This window comes from Hypanus sabinus, chromosome 8, assembly GCF_030144855.1.
Source record: "Hypanus sabinus isolate sHypSab1 chromosome 8, sHypSab1.hap1, whole genome shotgun sequence".
Classification (NCBI taxonomy): Eukaryota; Metazoa; Chordata; class Chondrichthyes; order Myliobatiformes; family Dasyatidae; genus Hypanus; species Hypanus sabinus.
This window is the reverse complement of record NC_082713.1, coordinates 168,504,322-168,531,931: the sequence shown is the minus strand read 5'-3', so window position 1 is coordinate 168,531,931 and position 27,610 is coordinate 168,504,322. Positions and strand designations below refer to the sequence as shown.

General features: G+C 42.6%; 1 protein-coding gene across 2 annotated transcripts in view; it reads right to left on the bottom strand.

Moving 5' to 3' along the window:
* The window catches only part of arid2 (AT-rich interactive domain 2), a 131,650-nt gene that overhangs the window by 70,122 nt on the left and 33,918 nt on the right, over positions 1–27,610 (bottom strand). For both annotated transcript variants that reach the window (XM_059978484.1, XM_059978483.1), the window contains exons 4-5: positions 9,982–10,115; positions 175–393 (exon numbers count right to left, since the gene is read on the bottom strand). In XM_059978484.1, coding sequence (XP_059834467.1) covers positions 175–393; positions 9,982–10,115 — 353 coding nt within the window. The remainder of the gene's footprint in view (positions 1–174; positions 394–9,981; positions 10,116–27,610) is intronic.

Sequence of the window (27,610 nt, the reverse complement as noted above, 5' to 3'; positions counted from 1 at the left end):
TGTATCACAATTTACTTCAAACTTCAAATGATACAGTCATGCAGAATACTGCTATAATATTGACAATAAACACATTTAACTCACATTCCTAATGTTTAACAATGCTATATTTAAATTGAAACAGCAAGCAACAGCAACAGTTAAGGCACTTCACTATTAAATAATATAACTTACTGTCATCAAAAACGCCAGCATGTGCAAGCAGTATGGTGGTGATTCTGGGGTCCTTTTCAAGTTGCATTATGTGCTTACTCTCATTTGAGAGAAGAGTGCAAACATTAATTGCAAAATCTACTTCATTAGGTAGTCCAGACATAAGGGAAAGCACCAGTTTATTGTAGATACTAACTGTGACAAACTCTGTATTAAGTCCATAGCTTTGCCGAATATAATCTAAAAGAGGACAAAAATCACAAATATATCAGAGCAAAATACAGAATGAGTAAATTTTACACATTCAATATAAATGAATTGATATTTTAAATACCTGAAATATAGTCCTTCAATGCATTTTAAATTGAGCAAGAGGGAGAAAAACGATTCAATTTTCTTTTAAACACCATGTAATGATTTCACGAAATAATTACTATAAGACATAGAAGCAGAATTGGGCCACTGAGCCAATCAAGACTGCTCCACCATTCCATCATGTCTCAACCCCATTCTCCTGCCTCTTCCCTGACTAATCACAGGCCTATCAACAACCCACACTTCAAATATACCCAATGACTGGGCCTCCACAGTTGTCTGTGGCAATGAATTTCACAGATTCACTACTCTCACGCTAAAGAAATGCCTCCTCATCTCTGTTCTACCTGGACCGGCACTACTCTGAGGCTATGTCCTCTGGTTCTAGACTCCTCACTATGCAAAACATTCTCTCCAGGTCTACTCTATCCAGGCTTTTCCATGCCCTCCTCTATCTAAGAGGGCACGAAGCAACCACTCTCCGCTGAACATCGACGGCTCCTCAGTGGAGATTGTTAAGAGCACCAAATTTCTTGGTGTTCACCTGGTGGAGAATCTCACCTGGTCCCTCAACACCAGCTCCATAGCAAAGAAAGCCCAGCAGCATCTCTACTTACAGCAGCATTTCTACTGAGGAAAGGTCCATCTCTCACAACCCCCATCCTCATCACATTCTGCAGGGGTTGTATTGAGAGTATCCTGAGCAGCTACATCATTGCCTGGTTCGGAAATTGCACCATCTCGGATCGCAAGACCCTGCAGCAGATAGTGAGGTCAGCTGAGAAGATCATCGGGGTCTCTCTTCCCGCCATTACGGACATTTACACTACACGCTGCATCCGCAAAGCAAACAGCATTATGAAGGACCCCACGCACCCCTCATACAAACTCTTCTCCCTCCTGCTGTCTGGGAAAAGGCACCAATGCATTCAGGCTCTCACAACTAGACTATGTAACAGTTTCTTCCCCCAAGCTATCAGACTCCTCAATACCCAGAGCCTGGACTACACCTTACTGCCCTATTGTCTTGTTTATTATTTATTATAATGCCTGCACTGGTTTGTGCACTTTATCCAGTCCTGGGTAGGTCTGTAGTCTAGTGTAGTATTTTTCTGTGTTGTTTTTTTACATAGTTCAGTCTAGTTTATGTACTGTGTCATGTAACACCATGGTCCTGAAAAACATTGTCTCATTTTTACTATGTACAGTACCAGCAGTTATGGTTGAAATGACAATTAAAAAGTGGCTGACTGACTTCCAATATTCAATAGGTTTCAGTGAGGTCACCCCTCATTCTTCTGAATTCCAGCAAATACAGGATCAGAGCCATCAAACAGTCCTCATACGTTAACCTTTTCATTCCCGGAATCATTCTCGTGAACCTTCTATGATTCTCCCTAATGTCAACACAACTTTTCTTAGATCAGGAGCCCAAAACTGCTCACAAAGCTCCAAGTACAATCTGCCCATTGCCTTTTAAAGCCTCAGCATTGCATCCTTGCTCTTGTATTTTAGCCCTCTTGAAATGAATGCTAACACTGCATTTGCCTTCCTCACCAGTGACTCAATCTGCAAGTTAACCTTCAGGGAATCCTGCACCAGGACTCCCAAGTCCCTATGCACCTTTGATTTTTGAATTATTTCCCATTTAGAAAAAGGTCTACAGTTATTCTTTCTACAAGAGTGCATGATCATACACTTCCCTACACTATATTCCATCTGCCACTTCTTTGACCTTGCCCAGGTCCCTCTGCAAAATCTCTGCTCCCTCAGGACTACCTGCCTCTCCACGTCTTTGTATTGTCTACAAAGCCATCAATTCCATCAACCACATCATTGACACACAATGCATAAAGCAGTAGTGCCACACTAATCCCTGCGGAACACCACTAGTCACTGGCATCCAACCAGAAAAGGCTCCCTTTATTCCCACTCTTTGCTTCCTGCAAGTCAGCCAATCTTCTCTTGATGCTAGTATTTTTTCTGTAATACCACAGGCGTTTATCATGCTTAGCAGTCTCATGTGCAGCACACGGTCAAAGCTCTTCTGAAAATCCAAGTAAACAACATCCACAAAATCTCCTTTGTCTATCCTGCTTGTTACTTCAGAATTCCAACAGATGTTTTAGGCAAGATTTTCCCTCGAGGAAATTATGCTGACTTTGGCCTATTTTACCATGAGCTTCCACATACTGAAACCTTATCCTTAATAATCGACTCCAACATCTTTCAAACCAGTGAGGTCAGGCTAAATAATTTCCTTTCTTCTGCTTCCCTTCCTTTTTGAAGAGTGCCATGACATTTGCAATTTTCCAGTCCTCCAGGACCATTCTAGAATCTAGTGATTCTTGAAAGTTCATTATTAATGCTTCCAATAATCTCTTCAGCTACCTATTTTGGAACCCTGAGGTATCGTCAAAATGGTCCAGGTGACTTATCTACTTTCAGACCTTTTAAGTTTCCCAAGCATTCTCCTTAGTAATAGCAACTTCTGCCCTGACACCTTTGAATTTCTGGCATCCAGCAAGTGTTTTCCACAGTGAAGACTGAAGTAATGTTCTTTATTAAATTTTCCCATTTATTTGTCCCCCAGCCCCCATTGCTACCTCTCCAGCATCATTTTCCAGCAGTCCGATGCACTCTCACTTCTCTTTTATTCTTTATGTATCTGGAAAAACTTTTAGTATCCCCTTTTATATTATTGGCTAGCTTACCTTCATAATTCATTTTTCTCTCCTTATGACTTCTTAGTTGCCTTCTGTTGGTTTTTAAAAGCTTCCCAATCCTATAAATTCCCACTAATTTTCACAATCTTTGACTTCCCTTGTACAGCCATAGTTGTATCAGCCACCCTTTAGAAAAACTTCATGTTTGGGATGGATTTATCCTGCGCCTTCCGAATTGATCCCAGAAAATCCAGGCATTGCTCTTCTGCCATTATTCCTGCTATTGTACCCTCCAATCAACTTTGGTCAACTCACCTCTCGCGCCTCTGTAATTCCCTCTACTCAACTTTAATATTGATATATCTGACTTTAACTTCTCCCACAACTGTCAACATTAGAAGTTGTTACTGGCAACATTTTCTAATAGTAATAAATGTTGGTTGATTATTACTACACAAACTACTATGCAAACCCTACGCTGCACCACTATTTCAGAACTTTAAAGTACTAGAGATCAGAAAAATATCCAAACCAGAAGAATATGCTGACTTTAGCGATTACATCCTCTTCAATTTTAAAACTGTCACTGGAAACAATTATCCATGATATTTATAAAATATGCAGAAATATTCCAAACATTCAATATAAAAGTATTATTATTTTTGTCATTTCCAAGTTACTTTCTAAATTTTTGTCAGACTGAAATAATTTTGAAATATATACACAGGCATGCATCAGCATATGAAAACATATTCTCACAGAGCCAAAACTGGCAGCAAAGAACATGATCATAAAATTGTAACCCCAGCTGCTGTCAAGTGAACACACCAAAACCAAAACCAGCAAACCTACGCTCAGACCATTTGCACATATTCATGCTATTTATGTGACAGACCAAAGCCTGAAACTTACTTTGCACTTCATGGCTGCAAACTTAAATTTGAAGGTTAGATCCATAAACTGATAAGACAGCTTACACAGAAATCTGTAAATTGATTGATGGATGAACAACAACCAGTTCCACAACAATCTATTACAATATACTACACTAATAACGTTAATAACTACTTCATTTTTTTTAAACTGAAAAGCGAAAGTCCAGACAGTGAGCCTCAAGTCTGGGAGAAGAAAAAAAAATTCAATTTTTCTGAAATATTTCACTCAATACTTTTAGTCCATTACGATAGTATTTAAATACAGGAAACAGTTTCTTCATCAGGTTTACCTCAGCTCTCCAGTTCCTTATCCAAATCCCTTCTAAAAGCATGGACTGATTCTGTAACCACCACCCTGAAGCTGGCGTTTCAGTTACTATCGCGTACACAGGAAAAAGATTGGTTTTCTCTGTTTTAAGCCCCATTATCTTACCCTCCTCCACTTCCAAAAGAACACACCACAGCCTATCTCATTTATTCTTCATGACTCACTATCCAGACCTTGACCATCCCCTTAAATATCCAGCATAAAGGAAAAGAGTTGACCACATCTATCAGGGGTCCTGATCAAAGCCCAAAGGTAAATTGGAAGTCCAGAAGTCAAGGCTGAAAAGCTGGAACCTAGGTCTGCATATCTCGGGGAAGTTAAAGAACCAACATTTGTGAATCCTTGGGTGCGCTAGTCAGATGAATTCAGAAATGGGTCAATAATAGCAAGGAATGGATATGGGCCTGGAGGAACTACTGAAGGACTGTTACTAGTGGGGTGCCACAGGGTTCAGCATTGGGATCCCTATTATGTTGTATTTATATGATTGATTTGGGTGTGAATGTATGTGAAATGATTAGCAGGTTTGCTTATGATAGTAAATTAGAGGGATTTGTTGATGATGAGGCAGGTTATGATCAATTACAAAGAGGTCTTGACTAGTTTGATGGGGGGGGGGGTAGATGGGCTGAGGAATGACAAATGGATTTAGTGTGAGGTGATGAATTCTGGATATTCAACCTGGATAGGTCTTGTACAGTGAATGACAGGATTCTGACAAGTAGAACAGTAGGACCCAAGAGAACAGGTGCACAGTTCACTGAAAGACAGGGTGATAAACAAGGCATTTAGTATGCTGATGCTGATGCATCAGTCAAGACATCAAGTTTAGGAGGAAGAAATTGCACTGTAGTTATACAATTCAGTGGTAGACTGCACTCGGGAGTTTTGCATATATCTTTGATCTCCCTGTAAAAGACAGTTGAACAGGAAAGAGAGCGCAAGAGATTTACAAGGATGCTGTCTGGACTAGAGGCCCTGAGTAATAGGCAGATATTGGCCATGGTGAATCTTTATGCCTTGAGGTGTAGAAGAATGAGTAAGGTGTGACCTCATAGAATGGGTACAGATCAAGTGGATGGTCCTGTAGAAATTTGCTAGTCTTTGGTGACATACCAAATCTCCTCAAATTCCTCATGAAATATAGCCTTCTTCATAATTGCAACAATGTGTTAAGCCCAGGATAGAGCCTCTGAGATGTTGACACCCAAGAACTTGAAGCATAACCACAAAGTTAGAGCAGGGCAGCAAGCTAAATATGTATTCTTGAAGTGCAGCTGCATTAATTGCTTTATACTGCAGATTTTTTTTTTAACTTTTTTTTATTGCATTTTTAAATGGTTACAAAGTATGAAAAAACAATGTATATAACCCATACCCCCCTCAACCCCTCCCCCCTAACTGCCCTATAGAAAAAAAAGAAAGAAAGAAAGAATGCCTGGTTGTTGGAAGATCTCCACATGCTCCATGGAATTCGTAATAACTTTAATATGTATATTTATTTCTTTCCCCTAATAACCAATTGTTTCATCTTCAGAGCATCTATATATTTAATCCTGTCTTTTGTAAATAAGGGCTCCAAAGTATCAGAAAGAATTTATAAAAATTGCACTAGCAGTAGCCAAAAAAGCTATTGCAGTTACTTGGAAATTGGATACACATTTAAGTATAGATTCTTGGAAGAAAGAAATCTATGGTTGTATTCCATTAGAAAAAATTACTTATAATTTAAGAGATAAATATGAAACATTTTTGAAAATTTGGAGCTCTTATTTATACTGCAGATTTGATTCAAATTTTATCCCATTAGAGAAAAAAGCATACATGAATTATGAAAGACAACATATTTGCAGTCCTCAAGACTAGTTAAGTGGATAAATTCCCATGGTCTAACCAAGTGCATCCTTAGACCTTTTAGGAAACGAGATGAAAATGCAGAAACCTTGCTACAGAAACAACAATGACGAGTCCTTCTCCTTCTGTGTGCAACAGAATTCCTGAGTCTTCACCATGATTTGCACGAATGATAGCAGTGAAAACTGAGAGGAAGCTACTGGCACAATGAAGGAAGCCCTGAACACCATTAACCCTTAAATGCAAAGACAGAGATGGAGGGCATTCACTGCTGCCTTAAACGGTGTAATGGGCAGTAACTAAGATGATTTGCTAGATTCCAATCCATTTAACATTTTAGAGGCTCTAGTCTTGGTACTTGAATCTGGCAGCAATCTTTCCTATGTACTGAATTACCATGCAATCTTCTCATTGATAATGTTTTATAATCTCCGCTCAGTGGTTAGTGCATTGCTGCAATTTCGAAAGTGTTTATACATTTTCCCATAATAAATCAATGGAAAGGAGAAAATAAATCAACATATTTGCTAAACCTCTCATAAGCAGTTATAACATTGAACAAGTTTAAAGTCGGGAACTCAGCTACAAATTAACTTTAAATATTATTTGAGCTACTATGTTCATTCTAGTTAGACTTCAACTAGACTAAATAAGACTTTGCTTTATTATGCTACTAGAAAAGGTAAATTTTAAAAAAATTCAGTAATTTAAGCCACAGCCTGTGGTCAATGGGTACTGTGATAATTCAGCCTCAAGACAGCTGTACTTTATTCCTGGATATTCTAATTGCAAGATGATCACATATAATCCCACACAGAACAACCTTGAAATTTTCAGCTACACCTCTAATCAAGAATGAACAACTGACAATAAGATACACATGTGCAGCATAACTTAAAACTCCATCTTGTGCTGATCAATTCAACCCTGTGGCATGTTGCTCAACTATGGATAAATCTATAGATACAACTGAAGAATCAGATGGACTGTTGTGGGATGCAAGTTATCATCCATCACTGGAACAGTAAAAAAATGTATCTAAAACAAAAGGTGCACTTGGAAACACAATGAATTCTGATTAATTGGTCCATCAGATAATCAGAACCACCACTTATCTGGGATAACTCAAAGAACAAAAACTAATTGGAAAAAACAGCCAGGATTTCATTTGATTATTTGGGACAGGAGATTGTTGACATCAAACCCTGGAGTGAACACCACAGAGTGAACAATTTTTAAACAGCATTTGTTGCGTGTACTTATGTTCAAAAAGCAGTAATTTTTTTTGTCACAGATGGTGTGGAATAAGCAGTAAGACAATTTAGAACTGCTTTGCTCACTGCTGCTTCAAGCATTCAGGCTTAGGGATGTCAGAAACAGTCAGGAGTGAAAATGAAATGATTTCACTACTTCAATAAGTTGGGAACTACAAAGAATTTGAAGTTATCAACAATCATCTTAAATGTCACAATGAAAATGAAGATTTGGAGGAAGCAATCATCAAAATCATAGTTCAAAGGCAGCCCATTATCTGCCCTCGGTGTAGCCACTAATTTTATTTATTTATAGTCAACCAAAAGAAAACTGCAACGTAGTGGTTGTCTGTTGTATCCTACGATGACAGTTAAACCTGTGTGGGAGAGTCTTTAAAGTGGAAAGGCATTGCACTGGAACAGTTCCACTCTCAGACCTCATAAGTCTGGGTCCAGTGTTACAAGTAGTTTTCACAAATTGGGGTCTTCATTGGTTGTGCAGTAGATAACCATGCCTTTTTCTGTGCCTATCATTCTTCACAAAGCATTACATAACTGCCTTCTTGGCCATGGATCTCACTGTTGATCTCATCCAAACAGTCCACTGGAGCTGACCTCACAAGCTAGGACAGGCATGTCCCTATTTCACCGGGGCATAAGGCCAGCTGGCTTAACTTGCCCGTCAAAGCAGTGTGCTGGGGTGTGACCGCTGTCGCATACAAACAGTTACTTAGAGCCAAAGGTGAGAGCTGCATTGCCCAGACCAAAGGTGAGCAAGATGTCCCAGAATGGACACATTCCCTTCACCAGAAGTGCTCCCCATTCCTGGACACCTCAATGGAAGCGTACGATGAATGAATTACTCCACCAATAATAATTAGGAACTAATACAGTTTTATAGTACTGCAGCAACATATCCAGGTTTCCAATTTTCCTGTATTTCATGTAAATATATAATTAGTTACTGAATTGAACAGTAGTTTTTTTTTAATATACCTTTTTAACTATTTCTATGAAACTTTGGCTAATTGGGGTAGTCACCTAATTTGGCCAAAATATTCTGGTCCTAATTAACCAGAATTCACATAATTTCAAAAATGCTATATAAAATTGTGGTGGGATAGGGAAATACAAATTTTAGAACTATAGAGAAGCCACACAATAAGCAAACCACTTGAAGCTTCCAAATTCATGCTATACAGTCACAAGCCCACAACAATTATACCCTCTTCATTAGAAATACAACTGAAGCTTCAGGAGTGATTTATCCACAACTGATGTGACTAAATGACTTCAGATGTTCACATCAGAGATTGGTCAGTATTTGTAAACTAAGTTAAACAGCATATCATGCTAGTCAATCAAGACTGTTATAAATAAAAGATACTGAATTTCAGTTGAATGATGAGACTGTGCCTCAAAAGAAACAACTAATTATCCCCCAAGTACATTCCTCAAAGTTAACCATTCTTGCCATCTTCTTTACCATGAAAGCCTTTTATAAACTGTGATACCCAAATAAATGTGGCTACACAGAGATATGGTTGGCAAAATATAAAATGAATTTCAAGTTTACATTTTCTCATATTCAAATCATTTTTTGATTATGTGATGTTTATATCAGGCTGAAGGCATCACAAACTAAATTTCTAGAGGTAATACACAGACTCTTTGTTGGCATCAAGTATTTCTAGCCATTACCTCACCTTGTAAATTCGAACACCTCTCAAAAAATTGTTAAGGGTATTGCTAGACAGTTCTCCAACATACTTCTTATAAGATATAAGGCAAGGATCTTCTCCACCATTTTTGATAAAATAATTAAACAATTATTATTATACCAGTAGCATTTCTAAACTGACAAAATAAAATTTGATACATTTGGCTGTTTTTTGAAAAGCATTATGGCAAGCAATTTATTCAAAATTACATCACGCACAACAAAGTTGCAGCCCTATTTAAGTCATTTATCTGCCAGAACTTTTTTTTATATATTACATACCCATGTGGTACTTTTTACTTACATATCGAAACAACTGATGCAGGAAAAGTATACAATTTACATTTCCTCTGCTGCTCTAACCAACCATGGTTTAAAGCAAAACCAGTGGATTTTAAAAGATAATGCACAAACTAATTATGTAATTAAAAGATCTGTTCCAATTCCAGATAACAGATAAATCTTGGGTTCATAAACTGCATTTTATTATTGACATTTTGCAATGTTATTTATGAACCTGCAAAAAGAACAAATTAATTTTAGAAAGTGAGATCTGAAATGTTTACAAATGACATTAAGCCTGCTTTACTTTTCCTATCAACACCCAACTTCATCAGCTAAAATAATGTTCTTAAGACTCCAGTGACAGGTGTAATAAAGTGAAATTGGACATTTCATAAAATTACTATAGTAGACTGTTATATTTCATGTTGACTCAGTAGCACCAAGCCAGTAATACGATTTTAAAATCATTTACCTGACAATATATGCTGCTGGTAACTGTATGATGAAGGTACCCCACCAACTGGAACTGCTCCTCGTTGACCACCTGAACTAAGCTCTTCATCATCTTCCCCAAAGTGATGTACCTTTTCATAAGCTTCAAGGTAACTGCAATAAATCAAAGTATTATGAATGCACAGTAGTATGATCAACAATTAAGGATATTGATTTTACAACTGAAAACCAAGCAACACATTTGCCAACTTCAAAATCAATGATTTCTTTTGCTGTCACAATCACAGCTTTAAATCAGTCTGAAGAATAAATAAGAAATAAATACTTCATTATTTACTATAAATTCTCCTTTGGTGTTGAGCAAATAGAATAAATTAACATCTTTTCAATTAACATTAATTTAAGATACAACTATCAGTGGAATTAACACAGTTGCTTATTCTACTGTTGCATCAAGAGCCAGAGCATAACAGCATTATAGAAATTTCAGAAATACCATTGCAGTGGATATTTCATCTGAGCAGTACATGTTGGAGTACTTGAATCATCCAACACACTGTGAGCTAAACACCAAGCACTGATAACTCAGATGGTCATATCTCTTCAAGTACACATCCAAGTACTATTTAAGGTTTCTGCTTCTCAGTCTCTCAGGCAATGTTCCAGAATCACTCTGTTCTCTGGATACAAACCATTTCGTCCTCACCTCCCCCTAAACGTCTATCAATTACTTTAAAAATACGACCTCCTGGGCTTTAACCCTTCTACCAAGTGTAATAGATCCTTCTCATTTGTTCATTCTACACACTTCCAATTTTTTTTTGTCTCTCATGCTTTTTAGTTTCCCCATTATGCCATTTTGTAGAGAGGAGGGGGAAAAAATTAAGATTTCCAGATCATTTTGTGAATGAGGCTTTCACTTAGTATGCTTCTGCATAGATTTCTTTAACTAACCAAGTAGCAAGCAGACATCAGGATCAATTTACTAAGACATCAGTTCTTTTTGCAGTGCCAGCTGCTGTACCATTTAATAATAAGGGTTACAATGGTGAACATGTTTATATTTTAAGTTAAGTAGTTATCGAGCTAAAGCTTACCACACTCGAAAAGAAAAATGTAGTGGTTGAACACTGAATTTCAATGAGAATTTTCAAAGACACATTCAAATCTTTAAATCAGTTAAAGCACTTATTTTGAGTTAGTGGGATCCAAACCTTAATTTTCATTATCTCATCTAGCCAATTTACAGTAATAGTTACTTTAATTGGCCAATACTGAAATCAGATTTTGTTTAACCCATATTTACTCACTTGATATTCAAAGGTTGCTGCCCAAAATCACAAATTCTCCAAGTTACAGCTACAGATGCATTTGGAAAAAACTGATCTTTAAAATTATGGATAAATCAAAAACTAAACAGAACAATATCAAATATCCAAAGTGCAAAATGTCTGCATGTCAAAATTCATGATGCCATTTCACTGACTGCACAAAATTAAGGCAAATCAGAATACCACTGTTCAATATTCTCAAAAAATATCCACACTAGCTTTTTACTTAAGCTTTTCTAAGCTAGCTATAAAGAAATACAGAAAGGAAACAGCACATTTGGTTCACTACATCCATACTGACCACCAATTACCCATTTATGACCAAATCAAATATTTGGAGTGAGGATTTCCATTCATGAAAAAATAACTTCTAGTCTACTAAATGTCCCACAAAGTCACTGAAAGTTCTGAAATCATCCTTCATGTTTCTATGATGACTTTTACTCATCATTTCTCATATCTAACTGCATAAGTATTTGCCACAAGTACAAACTGTACAGAAGAAACTTTACAAAGCTTGAAACTTCAGTGCGAAAGACTGATGATACAAATAGAAAGTAGGTTTACAAATACTTTGCAAAAAGATGTACAGATAATGGCCAAACTGTACAAACACACTCTGGATTCTTATGACTTGGGTTTGGGGTAGAGAAAATGGGAGAGCAAAAATGAGGCAACAAATTTTATGAAACGTAACTTACAGTTGCAAACGTTAAGACTACCATATAAGGATCAGCTTTTACTTAAAAGCTCTTGTGACTTTTTACTACAACACTCTCTCATTCTGGTTTGGCAAGCTGAAGAATTATTTCTTAAGTTGCACACATACACATCTGCATTTTATTCTAAAGAAAGGCTTGGCAACAGCATTTAATTGTCAGTAAAAGGACAGGTTGATTGAAACAATATAGATATACACCAAAAGAACAGCCACTTCTCACTACAGCCATCAGGAAGGAGGTACAGAAGCCTCAAGTCCCATACCACCAGATTCAGGAATAGTTATTACCGCTCCACCATCAGAATCATTAACCAGAAGGGTAACTTCACTCATCCCAACACTCAACTGTTTCCACAACCTATGAACTCACTTCTAAGGACTCTTCATCTCATGTTCTCAATATTTATGGCTCTTTTTTCTTTCTTTGTATTGGCAGTTAGTTGCCTTTTGCACAATTGGCTGTTTGTCCATCTTTGTTGAGTGTGTTTTTTCACTGATTCAATTGTATTTCTTTGTATATACTGTGAATGCTGACAAGAAAATACATCTCAGGGTAGTATGTGGTTGTAGCGGTGTGTTACACGCAGCGCTAAAATAATGACACGGAGTCGATAAACTGCAGTTAAAGAAGATTTTATTCGAACTTCGCGGCCTCGCTTTAAAGCCTCCCTGATCCCGCCCTCCCCGGGCGCGGAGGCACATATTCACAGTCCCGCGCGAGCTTTTCCCTTAGTTGGTGAAGCAGACCTGGCACCCTTTTGGGACTGGCCTTTATGCCGGGGCGCTGGCTATTTGTGAGCCAGTTCGAGTGCACTAGGAAGTGGGTCGCCACATAACACCCCCCCCCCCAGAACCGGCGATACACCCCCCAATATCCACAGTCTGGGACGGATCCTGTTTGGGAGGTCGGCCCCTGCGCCGCGGTGCCGGGAACTCGACCGGTTGCGCCACGTCCACATGGGCCGGTTTGAGTCGTCCACAGCGAAAACCTCCTCTCTCCCCCCGAAGTCCAGCACGAACGTAGACCCGTTCTTCCTGAGCACCGTAAATCGCCCCTCGTAGGGCCGTTGCAGCGGTGGCCGATGCCCGCCCCTTCGTACAAACACAAACTTACAGTTCTGCAGGTCTTTGGGTACGCAAGTCGGGTTCTGCCCATGCTGCGAAGTGGGTATGGGGGCGAGGTTGCCGAGCCTCTCGTGTAGTCTGCCCAGGACTGCTGCAGGTTCTTTGTCGTGCCCCCTTGGGGCTGGTATGAACTCCCCGGGGACGACCAGGGGTGCGCCATACACCAACTCGGCCGATGAGGTGTGCAGATCGTCTTTGGGCGCCGTGCGGATGCCAAGTAGGACACAAAGAAGCTCGTCCACCCAGTTAGCTCCTCGCAGGCGGGCCATGAGAGCCGACTTTAGGTGACGGTGGAAACGCTCCACCAGGCCATTCGACTGTGGGTGGTAGGCAGTTGTGTCCCCAAAAGGCTGGCCATAGCTGACCACAGACTGGACGTGAACTGGGTGCCTCTGTCGGAGGTAATGTGGGCCAGTACACCAAAGCGGGACACCCAGGTGGTGATCAGTGCCCGGGCGCAAGATTCGGAGGTGGTGTTGGTGAGCTGGATCACCTCTGGCCATCTGGTGAACTGGTCCACGATAGAGAGGTGGTGCTGCGCTCCGCGTGACACTGGCAAGGGGCCCACAATATCATCATGAATGTGGTCGAAACGCCGGTGGGTGGGGTGGAACTGCTGCAGCAGAGCTTTGGTGTGCCGCTGCACCTTGGCCGTCTGGCAGTGCATGCATGTTTTGGCCCATCCACTGACCTGCTTGCGGAGACCCGTGCCAAACAAACCTGCTGGAGACCATCCGGACAGTTGTCCTGATGGAGGGGTGCGCTAAGTTATGAATGGAGTCAAAAACACGGCACCGCCAGTTTGGTGACGTCACAGAGTAGGATCCTCTCACCTGGGCCTACAGGGAAGTCCTGGAGCTGCAAACCAGAGACTGCAGTTCTGTAACTATGCATCTCCTTGTCTGACTGCTGCGCCTCTGCCAGCGCCTCAAAGTCTACCCCTTGGGAAAGGGTACGAATGTTAGGGCGAGAGAGTGCGTCCGCCACGACATTGTCCTTACCCAAGACGTGCCGGACATCCGTCGTGTATTCAGAGATGTAGGACAGATGGCACTGCTGGCAGGACGACCAGGGGTCGGACACCTTCGTGAACGTAAAGGTAAGCAGCTTGTGGTCCATGAACGCGGTGAAGGGCCTATCTTCTAAAAAGTACCTGAAATGCCAGATTGTCAGGTATAGCGCCAACAGTTCCCAGTCGAAAGCTCTGTATTTGAGCTCGGGTGGTCGCAGGTGTTTGCTGAAAAACGCCAGGGGTTGCCAGCGACCCGCGATGAGTTGCTCCAGTACCCCACCGACTGCCGTGTTGGATGCGTCCACTGTGAGGGCAGTAGGGACGTCCATTTTGGGGTGTACTAGCTTCGCGGAGTTTGCCAAGGCTTCTTTCGTTTTAATGAAAGAGGCGGCGGACTCCTCGTCCCAGGTAACGTTCTTGCCCGGACTCAACATCAGGAAAAAAAGGGGGCGCATGATTCAGGCAGCTGAAGGGAGGAAGCAGTGGTAGAAATTTACCATACCCATGAATTCCTGAAGGCCTTTGATTGTGGTGGGTCGGGGAAAATGGTGGACTACGTCTACCTTAGTGGGCAGAGGGATTGCCCCGTCTTTAGTAATCCTGTGGCCCAGGAAGTCGATGGTGTCGAGCCTGAACTGGCATTTGGCCGGGTTGATTGTTAGACCGTATTCACTCAGTCGGGCGTAGAGTTGACGGAGGTGGGACAGATGCTCCTTACGACTGCTGCTTGCTATGAGGATGTCGTCCAAATAGATGAAAGCGGAAGTCCAGGTCGCATCCACCGCGTCCATTAACCGCTGGAACGTCTGTGCGGCATTCTTCAGGCCGAATGGCATGTGGAGGAACTCGAAAAGGCTGACTGGGGTGATGAGTGCCGTTTTGGGGACGTCGTCCGGATGCATCGGGATTTGATGGTCTCCCCGGACGAGGTCTACCTTGGAGAAGATCCATGCGCCGTGCAGGTTTGCTGCAAAATCCTGAATGTGCGGCTCAGGGTACCGGTCTGGTGTTGTAGCCTCGCTCAGCCTGCGGTAGTCGCCGCATGGTCTCCAGTCCCCTGTCGTTTTGGGCACCATGTGCAGGGGGGAGGCCCATGGGCTGTCGGACCTCTGTATGATCCCCAATTCCTCCATCCTCTTGAACTCCTCCTTCACCAGTCGGAGCTTGTCCGGGGGAAGCCTTCGAGCACAGTCCCTGGGTCAGGATGTGGTGCTGTACGCCATGTCGGGGCATGGCTGCCGTGAACTGCGGTACCAGAACCGATGGGAAATCCGCCAGGACCCTGGTGAAGTCGTTGCCGGACAGCGTGATGGAGTCGAGGTGAGGGGCTGGCAACTGGGCTGCACCCAGGGAGAACGTCTGGAAGGTCTCGGCGTGGACCAGTCTCTTCCTGGGCAGGTCGACCAGTAGGCTGTGAGCCCGCAAAAAATCCGCACCCAGAAGCAGTTGGGCTACGGCGGCCAGTGTGAAGTCCCACATGAACCAGTTGGAGCCGAACTGTAGCTGCACTGTACGGGTGCCGTAGGTCCATGTAAACACTATACAAGGATCTTCATACGTTGATTATCCTGTGCATCTTTTGAAAGTTCTACATCTCCATGGGGTGCATGGGAGGGGTAGCACCTCTAAATGGGTGGCTTGTCGCACTAGTTGGAGTGGCTCGTCACCTATTTGTCCCCACCAACGCCTAGATCTCACCTGTGGCTCCTCGCAGCTGTTTGCATGCGACAGCAGCCACACCCCTGTCAACGGCTTCGATAGGCTGGCTAAACCAGGTGTGGGGAGCCAATGGGTCTGAAACCCTTGGTGAGATAGGAATTTGCTCATCCCAGCATGCGAAGACTGCCTGACTGGATCAGGCAGAGGAAACTCCAGGGGTTCAACGGCTGAGGAGGTGTTGCAACAGTGCATTATGCAGTTTGTAGGACATGGCAGAGCACTTCAGAAGACGCGGTCATCCAATGCAGCCAAGGAAGTTGCCAGACGTAACAATTCTTCATGCCACTGGATCCTGACTTCTGAGGCCAAGAGAGTGGGATCGTCTCTGTGCAAGGCTTTTCCACTTTAATATCTTTCACATACTGGTTACATTGTGTTAAGGTCAGCTGGTGGCACAGTGAGATCAATGCCGTGCTCGAGAATGGAGGTTCCTGAGTTCGATCCAGTGACACGCCACCCGAGTGCACTCTCTATCCATGCCGGGTTGATGTCAAGCTCGCAACTCGGCCTCGTAAAAAAAAACCACTGCCACCCTGTGTATATGTACACATATCCATAAATTACTTATCGGTGAGGTGTGTAATTTATTCCCAAATGTTTAGTCATGGAAGGAATGAATGGTTAAGATTCAATTGCAGAAACTAATCTTTCATTAATCTGTATGTACAGCATCCAGATCTTACAAACCACAAGTCTACATCTCTGGTAACATATGTACATTAGCCTTTTTTTAAAAAAACGCTACCACAGTTACTGTTCACAACACTGAAAAAAGGAAAAGAAGCCCTTCTGTATGAATTCACAGAACAACCTTGACATTGGGATTTGTTTTATTCGATTCTGGGAGATTAAAAACAGGAGAGTCAAGTTATTGGCCCAATTTTTGTAGTAATAATAGCCTCACTCTGAAGCATTTGCCATTATTATGCAGCAAAATTAAAACAGCTATTTCTTGAAGCTTATGCAAATGGTTAAACATACAAATCTGGAAACTGCTGTCATGTACCACGTGGCTCCTCCAAAAGTTACGATGAATGCAACAGTTGAACTTGCTCACTAGCTCTCCGTGAACAGGATAATGAAAGTTGGATTAGCTCATTCAGAATGAAGTGAGACTCTAAAATTCCACAATTAATGACAAAATATTTTTAAAACTCCTTGGTATGGGCAATGAATTTTTCAAGGGTGAAATTTCAAGTACACAGAGAAAAGTTACAGCTAAAGGCCTTTTAATTTTCTTCTTGTGGTGACCCACTTTCTGCGCAGGCGAACCAGCTCACAAATAGCCAACGTGCGGGGGGAGACTTTGGTGATGCACCTCTGATGTCATTTCCGCCCGGAGAGGGCAGGCGCTAGGGATTAAATGCCAGCACTGCAAAGTTTGAATAAACTAGTCTCGAAACGACTTACCGACTGTGTGTCATTATTTCTAGCTCTGTATGTAGTACATCGCTACATTGATGACCCCGACGGTCCAAACGGGATTTGGACCAAAGATGACTGACTCGTCATCTGTTCACGCAGTTTCGCTAAAACTGCCGACTTTCTGGACACTGCAACCACGCGTGTGGTTTAGCCAAGCAGAAGCCCAGTTCCAGATTCAGCAGATATCTTCTGATTCCACGCGTTACTATCACATTTTGAGCGCTCTTGACCAGGAGATGGCAGCCCAGGTTGCGGATTTCATACAGTCGCCCGTGGAAGAAGGCAAATATGAAGCATTCAAAGCGCTGCTCATTGGGACCTTTGGCCTCTCACGGTGTGAGCGGGGTGCCCGCCTGCTTCACCTGGACGGTTTGGGAGACAGACTGCCTTCAGCATTGATGAACGAGATGCTGGCCCTGGTTGACGGACAAAAGCCCTGCCTCATGTTCGAGCCACAAAAAAGCCACAAAAAAGCCCGCCGTTATCGGCCGCCCTGCAAGGGCCAGCTGCCACTAATGACTATGGCGGCTGGCCACCAGGACAGCCTCTTGTACATCTGGGACAAACAGTCGGGACGCCGCTTCTTGGTCGACACCGGAGCGGAAATCAGCGTCTTGCCCCCAACGCGGTACAACACCCGCAACAGGAAGCCAGGACCCACCCTGAGGGCCGCAAACAGCAGCACGATACGGACCTACAGCACCCGCACAGTGCAGCTGCAGTTCGGTGCCAGCCTGTTCACGTGGGACTTCACACTGGCCGCAGTGGCCCAACCTCTCCTGGGGGCGGACTTCTTGCGAGCTCACAGCCTGCTGGTCGACTTGCAAGGGAAAAGACTGGTACATGCCGAGACTTTTCAGACGTTCTCCCTGGGTGAAGCCAAGTTGACGGCCCCACACCTGGACTCCATCATGCTGTCGGACAACGAATTCACCAGAATCCTGGCAGACTTTTCATCGATTCTGGCACCACAGTTCATGGCAGCCATGCCCAGACACGGGGTTCAGCGCCATATCCCAACCAAGGGACCACCCCTCCACGCCTGCGCACTAAGGCTCCCCCCCGGAAAAGCTCCGCCTAGCGAAAGAGGAGTTCAAGAGGATGGAGGAATTGGGGATCATACAGAGGTCTGACAGCCCATGGGCCTCCCCCCTGCACATAGCGCCCAAAGCAGCCGGGGGTTGGAGACCATGCAGCGACTACCGCAGACTGACCGAGGCTACAACTCCAGACCACTACCCTGCGCCACACATACAGGACTTTGCAGCAAACCTGCACGGGGCAAGAATATTTTCCAAAGTAAACCTCGTCTGGGGATACCATCAAATCCCGGTGCACCCTGAAGACATCCCCAAAACAGCACTTATCACCCCGTTCGAGTTCCTCCGAATGCTGTTCAGCCTGAAGAATGCCACACAGATGTTCCAGCGGCTAATGGATGAAGTGGGACTTTGCGTTCATCTATTTGGACGACATCCTTTTTAGCTAGCAATAGTCGCCAGGAGCATCTGCCTCACCTCCGCCAGCTCTACTCCCGCCTGAGTGATTTCGGCCTCACGATCAACCTGGCCAAATGCCAGTTCAGCCTCGATACCATCGACTTCCTGGGTCACAGGATTACCAAAGACGGGGCAACACCTCTGCCCGCCATGGTAGACGCGATCCCCCACTATTCCCGGCCCAACACGGTCAAAGGCCTACAGGAGTTCGTTGGTATGGTGAACTTCTACCACCGTTTCCTCCCCTCAGCAGCCCGTATCATGCGCCCTTTGTACACCCTGATGTCGGGTAAAGGCAAGGACATTACTTGGAACGAGGAGGCCGCGGCCGCTTTCGTTAAAGCCAAGGAAGTCTTGGCAGATGCCTCGATGCTGGTGCACCCCAGAACAGACATTCCGACCGCACTCACGGTGGACGCATCCGACACAGCAGTCGGTGGGGTGCTGGAGCAGCTCATCGAGGGGTGCTGGCAACCCTTGGCATTCTTCAGCAAGCACCTATGGCCACCTGAACTCAAGTACAGCGCTTTCGACTGGGAGCTGTTTGCACTGTATCTGGCAATCCGGCATTTCAGGTACTTCTTAGAAGGCAAGCCATTCACCGCATTCACAGACCACAAACCGTTGACCTTCACGTTCACGAAGGTGTCCGATCCCTGGTCAGCTCGCCAGCAGCGACATCTGTCCTACATCTCAGAGTACATGACAGACATCCAGCATGTTTCGGGAAAGGACAACGTCGCGGCGGACGTACTCTCCGAACCAGCTGTTCAGGCCCTGTCCGAGGGGTGGACTATGCAGCACTGGCGGAGGCACAGCAGGCAGACGACGAGATGTCCAGCTACAGGACCACAGTCTCGGGTTTGCAGCTGCAGGACTTTCTCGGAGGCCCATGTGAGAGGACCCTCCTGTGTGACGTGGCTACCGGCCAACCTCACCCCATTGTCCCGGCAGCCTGGAGGCGGCAAGTTTTCGACTCCGTACAAGGTTTGGCACACCTATCTATCAGGACAACCGTTCGGCTGGTCTCCAGCAAGTTCGTGTGTCACGGTCTTCGCAAGCAGGTCAGTGAATGGGACAGAACATGTGCGAAGTGCCAAACAGCCAAGGTGCAGCAGCACACTAAAGCTCCACCGCAGCAGTTTGAACCCACCCACCGGAGGTTCGACCACATTCATGTGGAAATCATGGGCCCCCTACCAGTGTCCCGAGGAGCACAGTACCTCCCAACTATGGTAGACCAGTTCACAAGGTGGCCAGAGGCGGTCCCGCTCACCGACACATCTACCGATTCCTGCGCCCGAGCACTGATTGCAATCTGGGTAGCACGCTTCGGGGTACTGGCCCACATTACCTCCAACAGAGGCACCCAGTTCACCTCCAGCCTGTGGTCGGCTGTGGCCAGCCTGTTGGGAACGCAGCTGCACCACACTACTGCCTACCACCCACAGTTGAACGGATTAGTGGAACGCTTCCACTGTCACTTGAAGTCGGCTCTCATGGCCCGCCTGTGAGGACCTAACTGGGTGGACGAGCTTCCCTGGGTTCTGCTGGAATTCACACACCTCGTCGGCCGAGTTGGTGTACGGCACACCCCTGGCCGTCCCGGGAGAGTTCATACCAGCCCCAAAGGGGCAAGAGGAAGAACCCGCAGCAGTCCTGCACAGACTACACAAAAGGATTGGCAACCTGGCCCCCGTACCAACTTCACAGCACAGACGGACCCCGATCCATGTACCCAAAGGCCTGCAGAACTATAAGTTTGTGTTTGTAAGAAGGGGCAGACACCGGGCACCGCTACAGCAGCCGTACGAGGGGCCATTCAAGGTGATCAGCAACAACGAGTCCACATACATTCTGGACATTGGGGGGGAAAGAGGAGTTTTTCATGGTGGATCGACTCAAACCAGCCCATGTGAACGGCGCAGCCGGTCGAGGTTCAGGCATCGTGGCGCAGAGGCAGACCTCCCAAACAGAGGCTGATCCAGACTGTGGATATTGGGGGGTGTATCGCCGGTTCTTTGGGGGGGGGGGGGGGGGTTATGTGGCGACCCACTTTCTGCGCAGGCGAACCGGCTCACAAATAGCCAGCTTGCGGGGGGGGAGACTTTGGTAAAGCACCTCTGATGTCATTTCTGCCCGGAGAGGGTGGGCGCTAGGGATTAAATGCCAGCGCCACGAAGTTTGAATAAACTAGTCTCGAAACAACTTACCAACTGTGTGTCGTTATTTCAGTACTGTGTGTAGCACATCGCTATATTCTCAAACTTTCACCTGCCTCTGATTTCTCTCATTCTCATCTGTACCACTGGATTCAGTATATGCACAAGTTAACATTTTCCATTTTTTAAGTCCCCAATCTGAACCGATATGTTAGAAAGGACTGATGTGTCTTAAGCCCGATTAGCTGAACAGCCTCTCTGTTCTGCATACCTCTCAGAAATATCAGATGTAATGTGCACACTGCACCATTCTGGAGTATCTTCAGACAGTTTGCGTCCCAATATCAGTCATTTCCTTGGGCAGCAGTCAGCAATTCAAATAGTGAGAACAGTTCCTTCACTATAGAACTAGACTGACCTCTTCCTCTTAATACCATGTTTTCATAAAAAGAAAAATTACAATTGATAGCAGATACACACCAGTTTTAGATCGGAGAACTTAGAACTCAATGCACCAAGCATTATATGAGGAACCAATTTACAAGAAAACTGACAAACACTATACAATGCTGTGCAAAAGTCCTGATAGGCCTTGAATAGTGGATATAGAAAGGATATTTCCTATGGTCGAAGAGTCCAAGACTAGAAGACACCACTTCAGAATAAAAGGGGTCCTTTTAGAACCGAGACGAGGAGGAATTTCTTTAGCCAGAGAGTGGAAAATCTGTGGAATTCTTTGCCACAGGAAGCTGGAGAGCATTCTGACAGGCTGCATCACTGTCTGGTATGGGGGGGGGGGGGGGGGGTACAGCACAGGAATGAAAAGAAGCTACAGAAAGTTGAATAATTAGTTAGCTCCATCTTGGGTACTTGCCTCCACAGTATGTCATTTTCTCATTGTTACCATCAGGAAAGAGGTTATAAAGCCTGAAAGCACACACACAGCAATTCAGGAACAGCTTCTTCCCCTCTGCAATACAATTCTTAAATGAACCCATGAACACTACCTCACTTTTATTTTAAAATATATATTATTTCTGGTTTTGCACAATTTTAATTTTATATATATATAAAAATAAAATATATATACACACACAGTTATTGATTTTTTTTTCTTTCTACATTATCAGGTACTGCATTCAACTGCTGCCAAAATAACAAATTTCATGATACATGCCGGTGATAATAAACCTGATTCTGATTTACGTACAGGTGGCCCCCATTTTTCAAACATTCGCTTTATGACAGCTCGCTGTTACGAAAGACCTACATTAATCTGTGTTTGCTAACCAAAAAGGGTTTTTGCTTTTACGAAAGAAAGACACCCGCTTTATATGTGTGTTTACCCCGAGAAAGACTACCATGACCGAGAAGCCTAGCACAGGCAGTTGTGTGTGCATGCATGTACGTGCATATGTGTGCATGTACATAGGCATGTACGTGCCGATTTTTTTTCTCCAAATTGATTTTGGCTCGCTGTCGTCCCAATTTTGATAAGTGAAACTACACCATACATACAATACTTCTACTTCATATAGGCTGTATATTTATCATATCATTCCTGCTTTTACTATAGGTTAGTGTTACTTTAGGTTTTATGTGTTATTTGTAGGTTATTTTTTGGGTCTGGGAACGCTCAAAAATTTTTCCCATATAAATTAATGGTAATTGCTTCTTCGCTTTACAACATTTCAGCTTACAAATGGTCTACCTTCAGATAGCAGGGGAAACCTGTATATTTAAGGCATAGTTTGATATTTTCTTAATTGGCCAAGGCATGAAGGGATACGGGAAGAAGGCAGGGGATTGGGGCTGAGAGGAAAAATGAATCAGCTTTAATGAAATGGTGAAGCAGACTTGATAGGCCAAATAGCCTAATTCTGCTCCTATATTTTATGATCTCATAATAGGAGCAACATCACACATGCATTCACATATAGACTAGTTATATAAACAAAAAATATCATAATTGATCCGATAAGAGACTGAGCAGGGAGGCAGAAATAAAGGGTAACTTTGTTTCTGTACATCTCTGAATTTAAATGGACGGCAGGAAATTTTAAAATTACAGGGAAAAACATCTTAACTGGTTTTATTTATATTAAGATTCTCTCCTTTAACACAATGTTAAAAGAAAGATATAGCAGCCTTTGCCAATGTGAGGAACAAAGTATTTTACCAGTATCTAATTCATTTTTAAAGATTATCAAGAACTTTGCCTTTTTTTAAATCAGGTAAATGAATTATAAAGGAACTTTTTCAGAAATTATTTAGAAACCTTTCTTTTGTATTAATAGGATAAATGGCATTTGCAGGTGTCTAGAGATGGCAAGGAATGATACAGTAACTTGTTCTGTATTATTAATGGGAATTCCATTTCTGAAAATGAGCCATTTAGGGCAATTCTATTAGAATGTAATGATCTCACACCCTTTGAATATGTATGTCCAATTCTTTTAAACACAATATGCACAACTTTTATTGTAAAATAGATAACACTGAGCTTGCCCACCTTGACGTTGCCAACTATTAAGGAGTGTTTCTATATTTTGTCCAATATGATCCCTCGACTAAAGAAACAAAATCTACTATGAAGTAGTACAGGCACCAGACTTACTAACACCTATAAGTACAAATCAGCTTCCATAACACACATGTAAGCACACAAATACATTTGATTCTATGAATGGCAAAATTATTTTCTCCTTCACTTCTGGTAATTGTGCTTTCTTATCAGAATCAGGTTCAGGCTTAATATCACTGATATATGTTGTGAAATTTGTTGTTTTGCTGCAACAGTGCAGTGCAATACATAGAAAATCTACTGCAAGTTACAAAAAGGAATATAAAAGAGTATAAAAAGAGTGAAGTAGTGTTCTATGGACCATTTAGAAATCCATGGCAACGGGTAAGAAACTGTTCCTGAAAAACAGAGGGTGCATTCACCTCCTCCCCAATGGTGGAAACAAATAGAGAGCATGCCCTGATTAGTAAGGGTCCTTAATGATGGATGCAGCCTTCAAGAGATGCCATCTTTTAAAGATGTCCTCCTTGGTAGGGAAACTATAGGCTGGTTGAATATATAATCCTATGCAGGTCCTTTTCGATTCGGTGCACTGGAGTCTCCATTTCAGGTGGTGATGCTACCAGTCAGAATGCTCTCCACCATACATCAGAAGAAGTTCGCTAGAGTCTTTGGTGACTTGCCCAATCACATACTCCTAATGAGTATCCATGACATTTACTTAGCTCTGTGCTAAACTGTGACGAAGCCTGTGACCTTCTGGAGACTCTAATGTTTACTCAGCTCTGCACTGAAACTGATGCTGAGGCTGTGGCCTACTCCAGGTTTCGTGTCTATGGACTCACTTTTGTTCTGAATGCTATTTGCTTACTTCTATTCTTTGCAGGATTTCCCCTCCTCTATCTGCACTTTAGATGTTTTGACAGTCTTTTTTATGTGCTCTCTTGGGTTTCTTTGTTTTGATGCTCTGAGATGTTGACACCCAGGAACCTGAAACTGCTCCACCCTTTCCACTGCTGAGTCCTCAATGAAGACTAGTGTGAATGACTTATCTTTAGCAGATACCACATATAGTGGGAGTTGAAGGAGGGAAAGTCATATGATCACAGAAGGCAAAATGAATTTGCTACTGAAAACTTGAGTGCTGAGACAGAACAAAAAAGAATGTTTAACATTTTTTGGTGCCACTAGAGAACTGAACAATTATTCACTAAAAAGTAAGCTACAAGCTTTTCTTCTATAAAAGCTCTCAGTTTCACTTGCTTCACTGAGGGAATTTGAGAATCATAAAAGATATAAGATTCTTTAATGTCATCTGTTCAATCTGGTTCAGCATCAAAAAACAAAAAAACACAATAAATACACAAGAAAGCTCATATACATAAAGTGTCACTAGACACTGAAGTGTCTGTACATAAGATAATTTGACAAGGAATGACAAAGTAGTGGTGGTGGGGGGGTGTGGAGGAATGGGTAAGTGGGTGGAGGTGCTGATCAGCTTTACTGCTTGGGGAAAGTAACTGTACGAGTCTGGTGGCCCTCGGGTGGATGCTATGTAGCCTCCTCCCTGATAGGAAGGGCATAAAAGGACCATGAGCAGGGCATCAAAGAACATAATTATGAATTTTACATAGGGCCTGCTCAAAGAAGAAACAAAAATCCAGGGAGATTTGAAGATAATATATTGAATTTGTTTCTCAACTTCAAGCCATTCTTTTTAGTTCCTATATTAAACCTTCTCAAATAATACTGCAAAATATGAATCCAAATGATTTCCTGTCCCAAAATCTCCAAGTTTCTCTGATACACTTTTGAATGTCAAATGGAAATGAACACTTAACTACAAAATCTAAACGACACAAATTAAAAATGCTGCTTTTCTGGCACTTAAATTAAAATTTTATTTTTAGGTACTGAAATTGTCATGGTCCCAATGTACAAATCATCTCATTTCGGGCCAAGACCCTTCAGAAGGACTGGAGAGAAAAAAAAATATTTGAGCCAGAGTTAGAAGGTGACTCACCTTCTTTTTCCCTCCAGTCCTGCAAAAGGGTCTCAGCCTGAAACTTTGACCATACTCTTTTCCACAGATGTTGCCTGGCATGCTGAGTTCCTCCAGCATTTTGTGTGTGTTGCAAGAATGTGTCTTATAGTTTTTTCCATTATTCCAATTTCTAAAAAAGTTTGTTGTATTAATTGAAAAGCATTACAAAATAACTTAAATTGATTATTTTAGTTAAAAATTCTCTTTCAAAGCATTTCCAAAGTTTTTGAGGGAAAATTTTATAATATATAAAATGTTTATGAATAAACAACACCTCACCAACATGCCTACTGCAAGCTCGGGTTACATGAGGACCACATCTTAAAACATGAAGGCACAAAGATGCAAAAGGCAGTGCTTCTGGCAACTAGTACATTAGTTAATGTATTTATCCAAGTCTTTTCTCAGAGTTAGGTTTGCTTTCTTGGGAAGAGGAGGCAATTGAACTATAGGCAATTATGAAGGACTGGGATACAATCAATAGGAAGGCTTCATTTACCATAGCAGCAAAGTCAAAACTAGGTGCATAAAGTTAGTAGAAAGGATTGAAAGAGAGGAGGAATTTTTTTTTATTCCGATAGTAATACTGACAGAAAAATGTTGTCACCTGTAGGACTATGAAATATGTGCTGTAACTGGGAAAAGCTGAAGGACTATCAAATTATCTATGCACAAACTCAGCTGTATGGTCCCCTACACTTAGGAATCTTATGTGGAATGGCCCCAATAAAGTTTGGGTCCCTTCTCCCTTTATCTAATGCAACCAACAGTCCCAATTGTTCCAAAAACCTTCAATTATAACCAGATCATTTCTTTCAAATTCATTCCATAACTAACTCGTACTGCTTTCATCATTACAAGACCACAGACACAAGTGTGTGCTAATCCCATAATTCACCTGTTGGTCTCTAATGCACATTGTGTCTCTGGATCAGTTTTCATCAATTTCATATTCTGTCTAAATGTTTCTTGGATTCCTTTTCATAATAAGGCCATAGCATTGCAAAACACTGCATTTCATTTCTAGAGTAATACAATCGTAACCAAAATTAGTCAATATGCTAAACCTATACAAAGCTTTACTTAGATCACAATTCTCTCCTCAAGTCTTGTCTTCACAAACAGAAATACAAGCTCTGCAAGCAATACAAAAGGATTCTACCATGACAGTGCCAAAATGACTTATAGATGGCTGAAAAGGTACTCTCCATCTCTAAAAAGAATGTTGAAATCAACTTAAAAGACTCAATCGAACATGGAACAATACAGCACAGGACCAGGCACTTCAGCTCATAATGTTGTACCAAACTAATGATCTATTAACTAAACTAATCCCTTCTGCCTACAACACCCAAATCCCTTCATTCTCTCTTAAACACTTTTGTTGTATTTGCCTCCACTATCAACCCTGGCAGCACATTACAAACATCAACCATTTTTTGTGAAAAAAACTTACCCCTTTCACATTAAATGCACAACTACTAGTATTAGACATTCTAACTCCGGTGAAATCAATTCTGGCTGTCTATTGGCTATGGCTGCCATAATTTTATAAACCTTCTATATACCTTACAAATTTCTCTTCAGCCTCTTCCACTCCAGAGAAAACATCCCAGGTTTGTCCAACCTCGCCTTATAACACATGTCCTCGAATTCAAACAGCATCCTGGTAAACCTCTTTTACATCTTTTCCAAAGCCTTAACATTCTTTATATATTGCTATGACCAGAATTGAAATCAATACCCCAGATGCAGCATAGAGTTTTATTAGGCTGCAACATAACTTTGTGACTCTTGAATGCAATACCTCAACTAATAAAGGCAAGCATGCCACACACTTTCTTTATAACCCTATCAAGCTTTGCAGCCACTTCTTGGAACCTTCAAGCTTAGATCCCAAGGTCCTTCTGTACATCAACACTTTTAAGGGTCTTGCCATTAACATTGTACTATCCCTTTACATTTTATCTCTCAAAAACCAAATTTGGCTGGATTAAAATCTCTAACATTTCTCCACCCTGATCTGAATCCCACTGTATCCCTAGTTAATTTTCTATACTATTCACAATTTCAAAGTTAATTTATT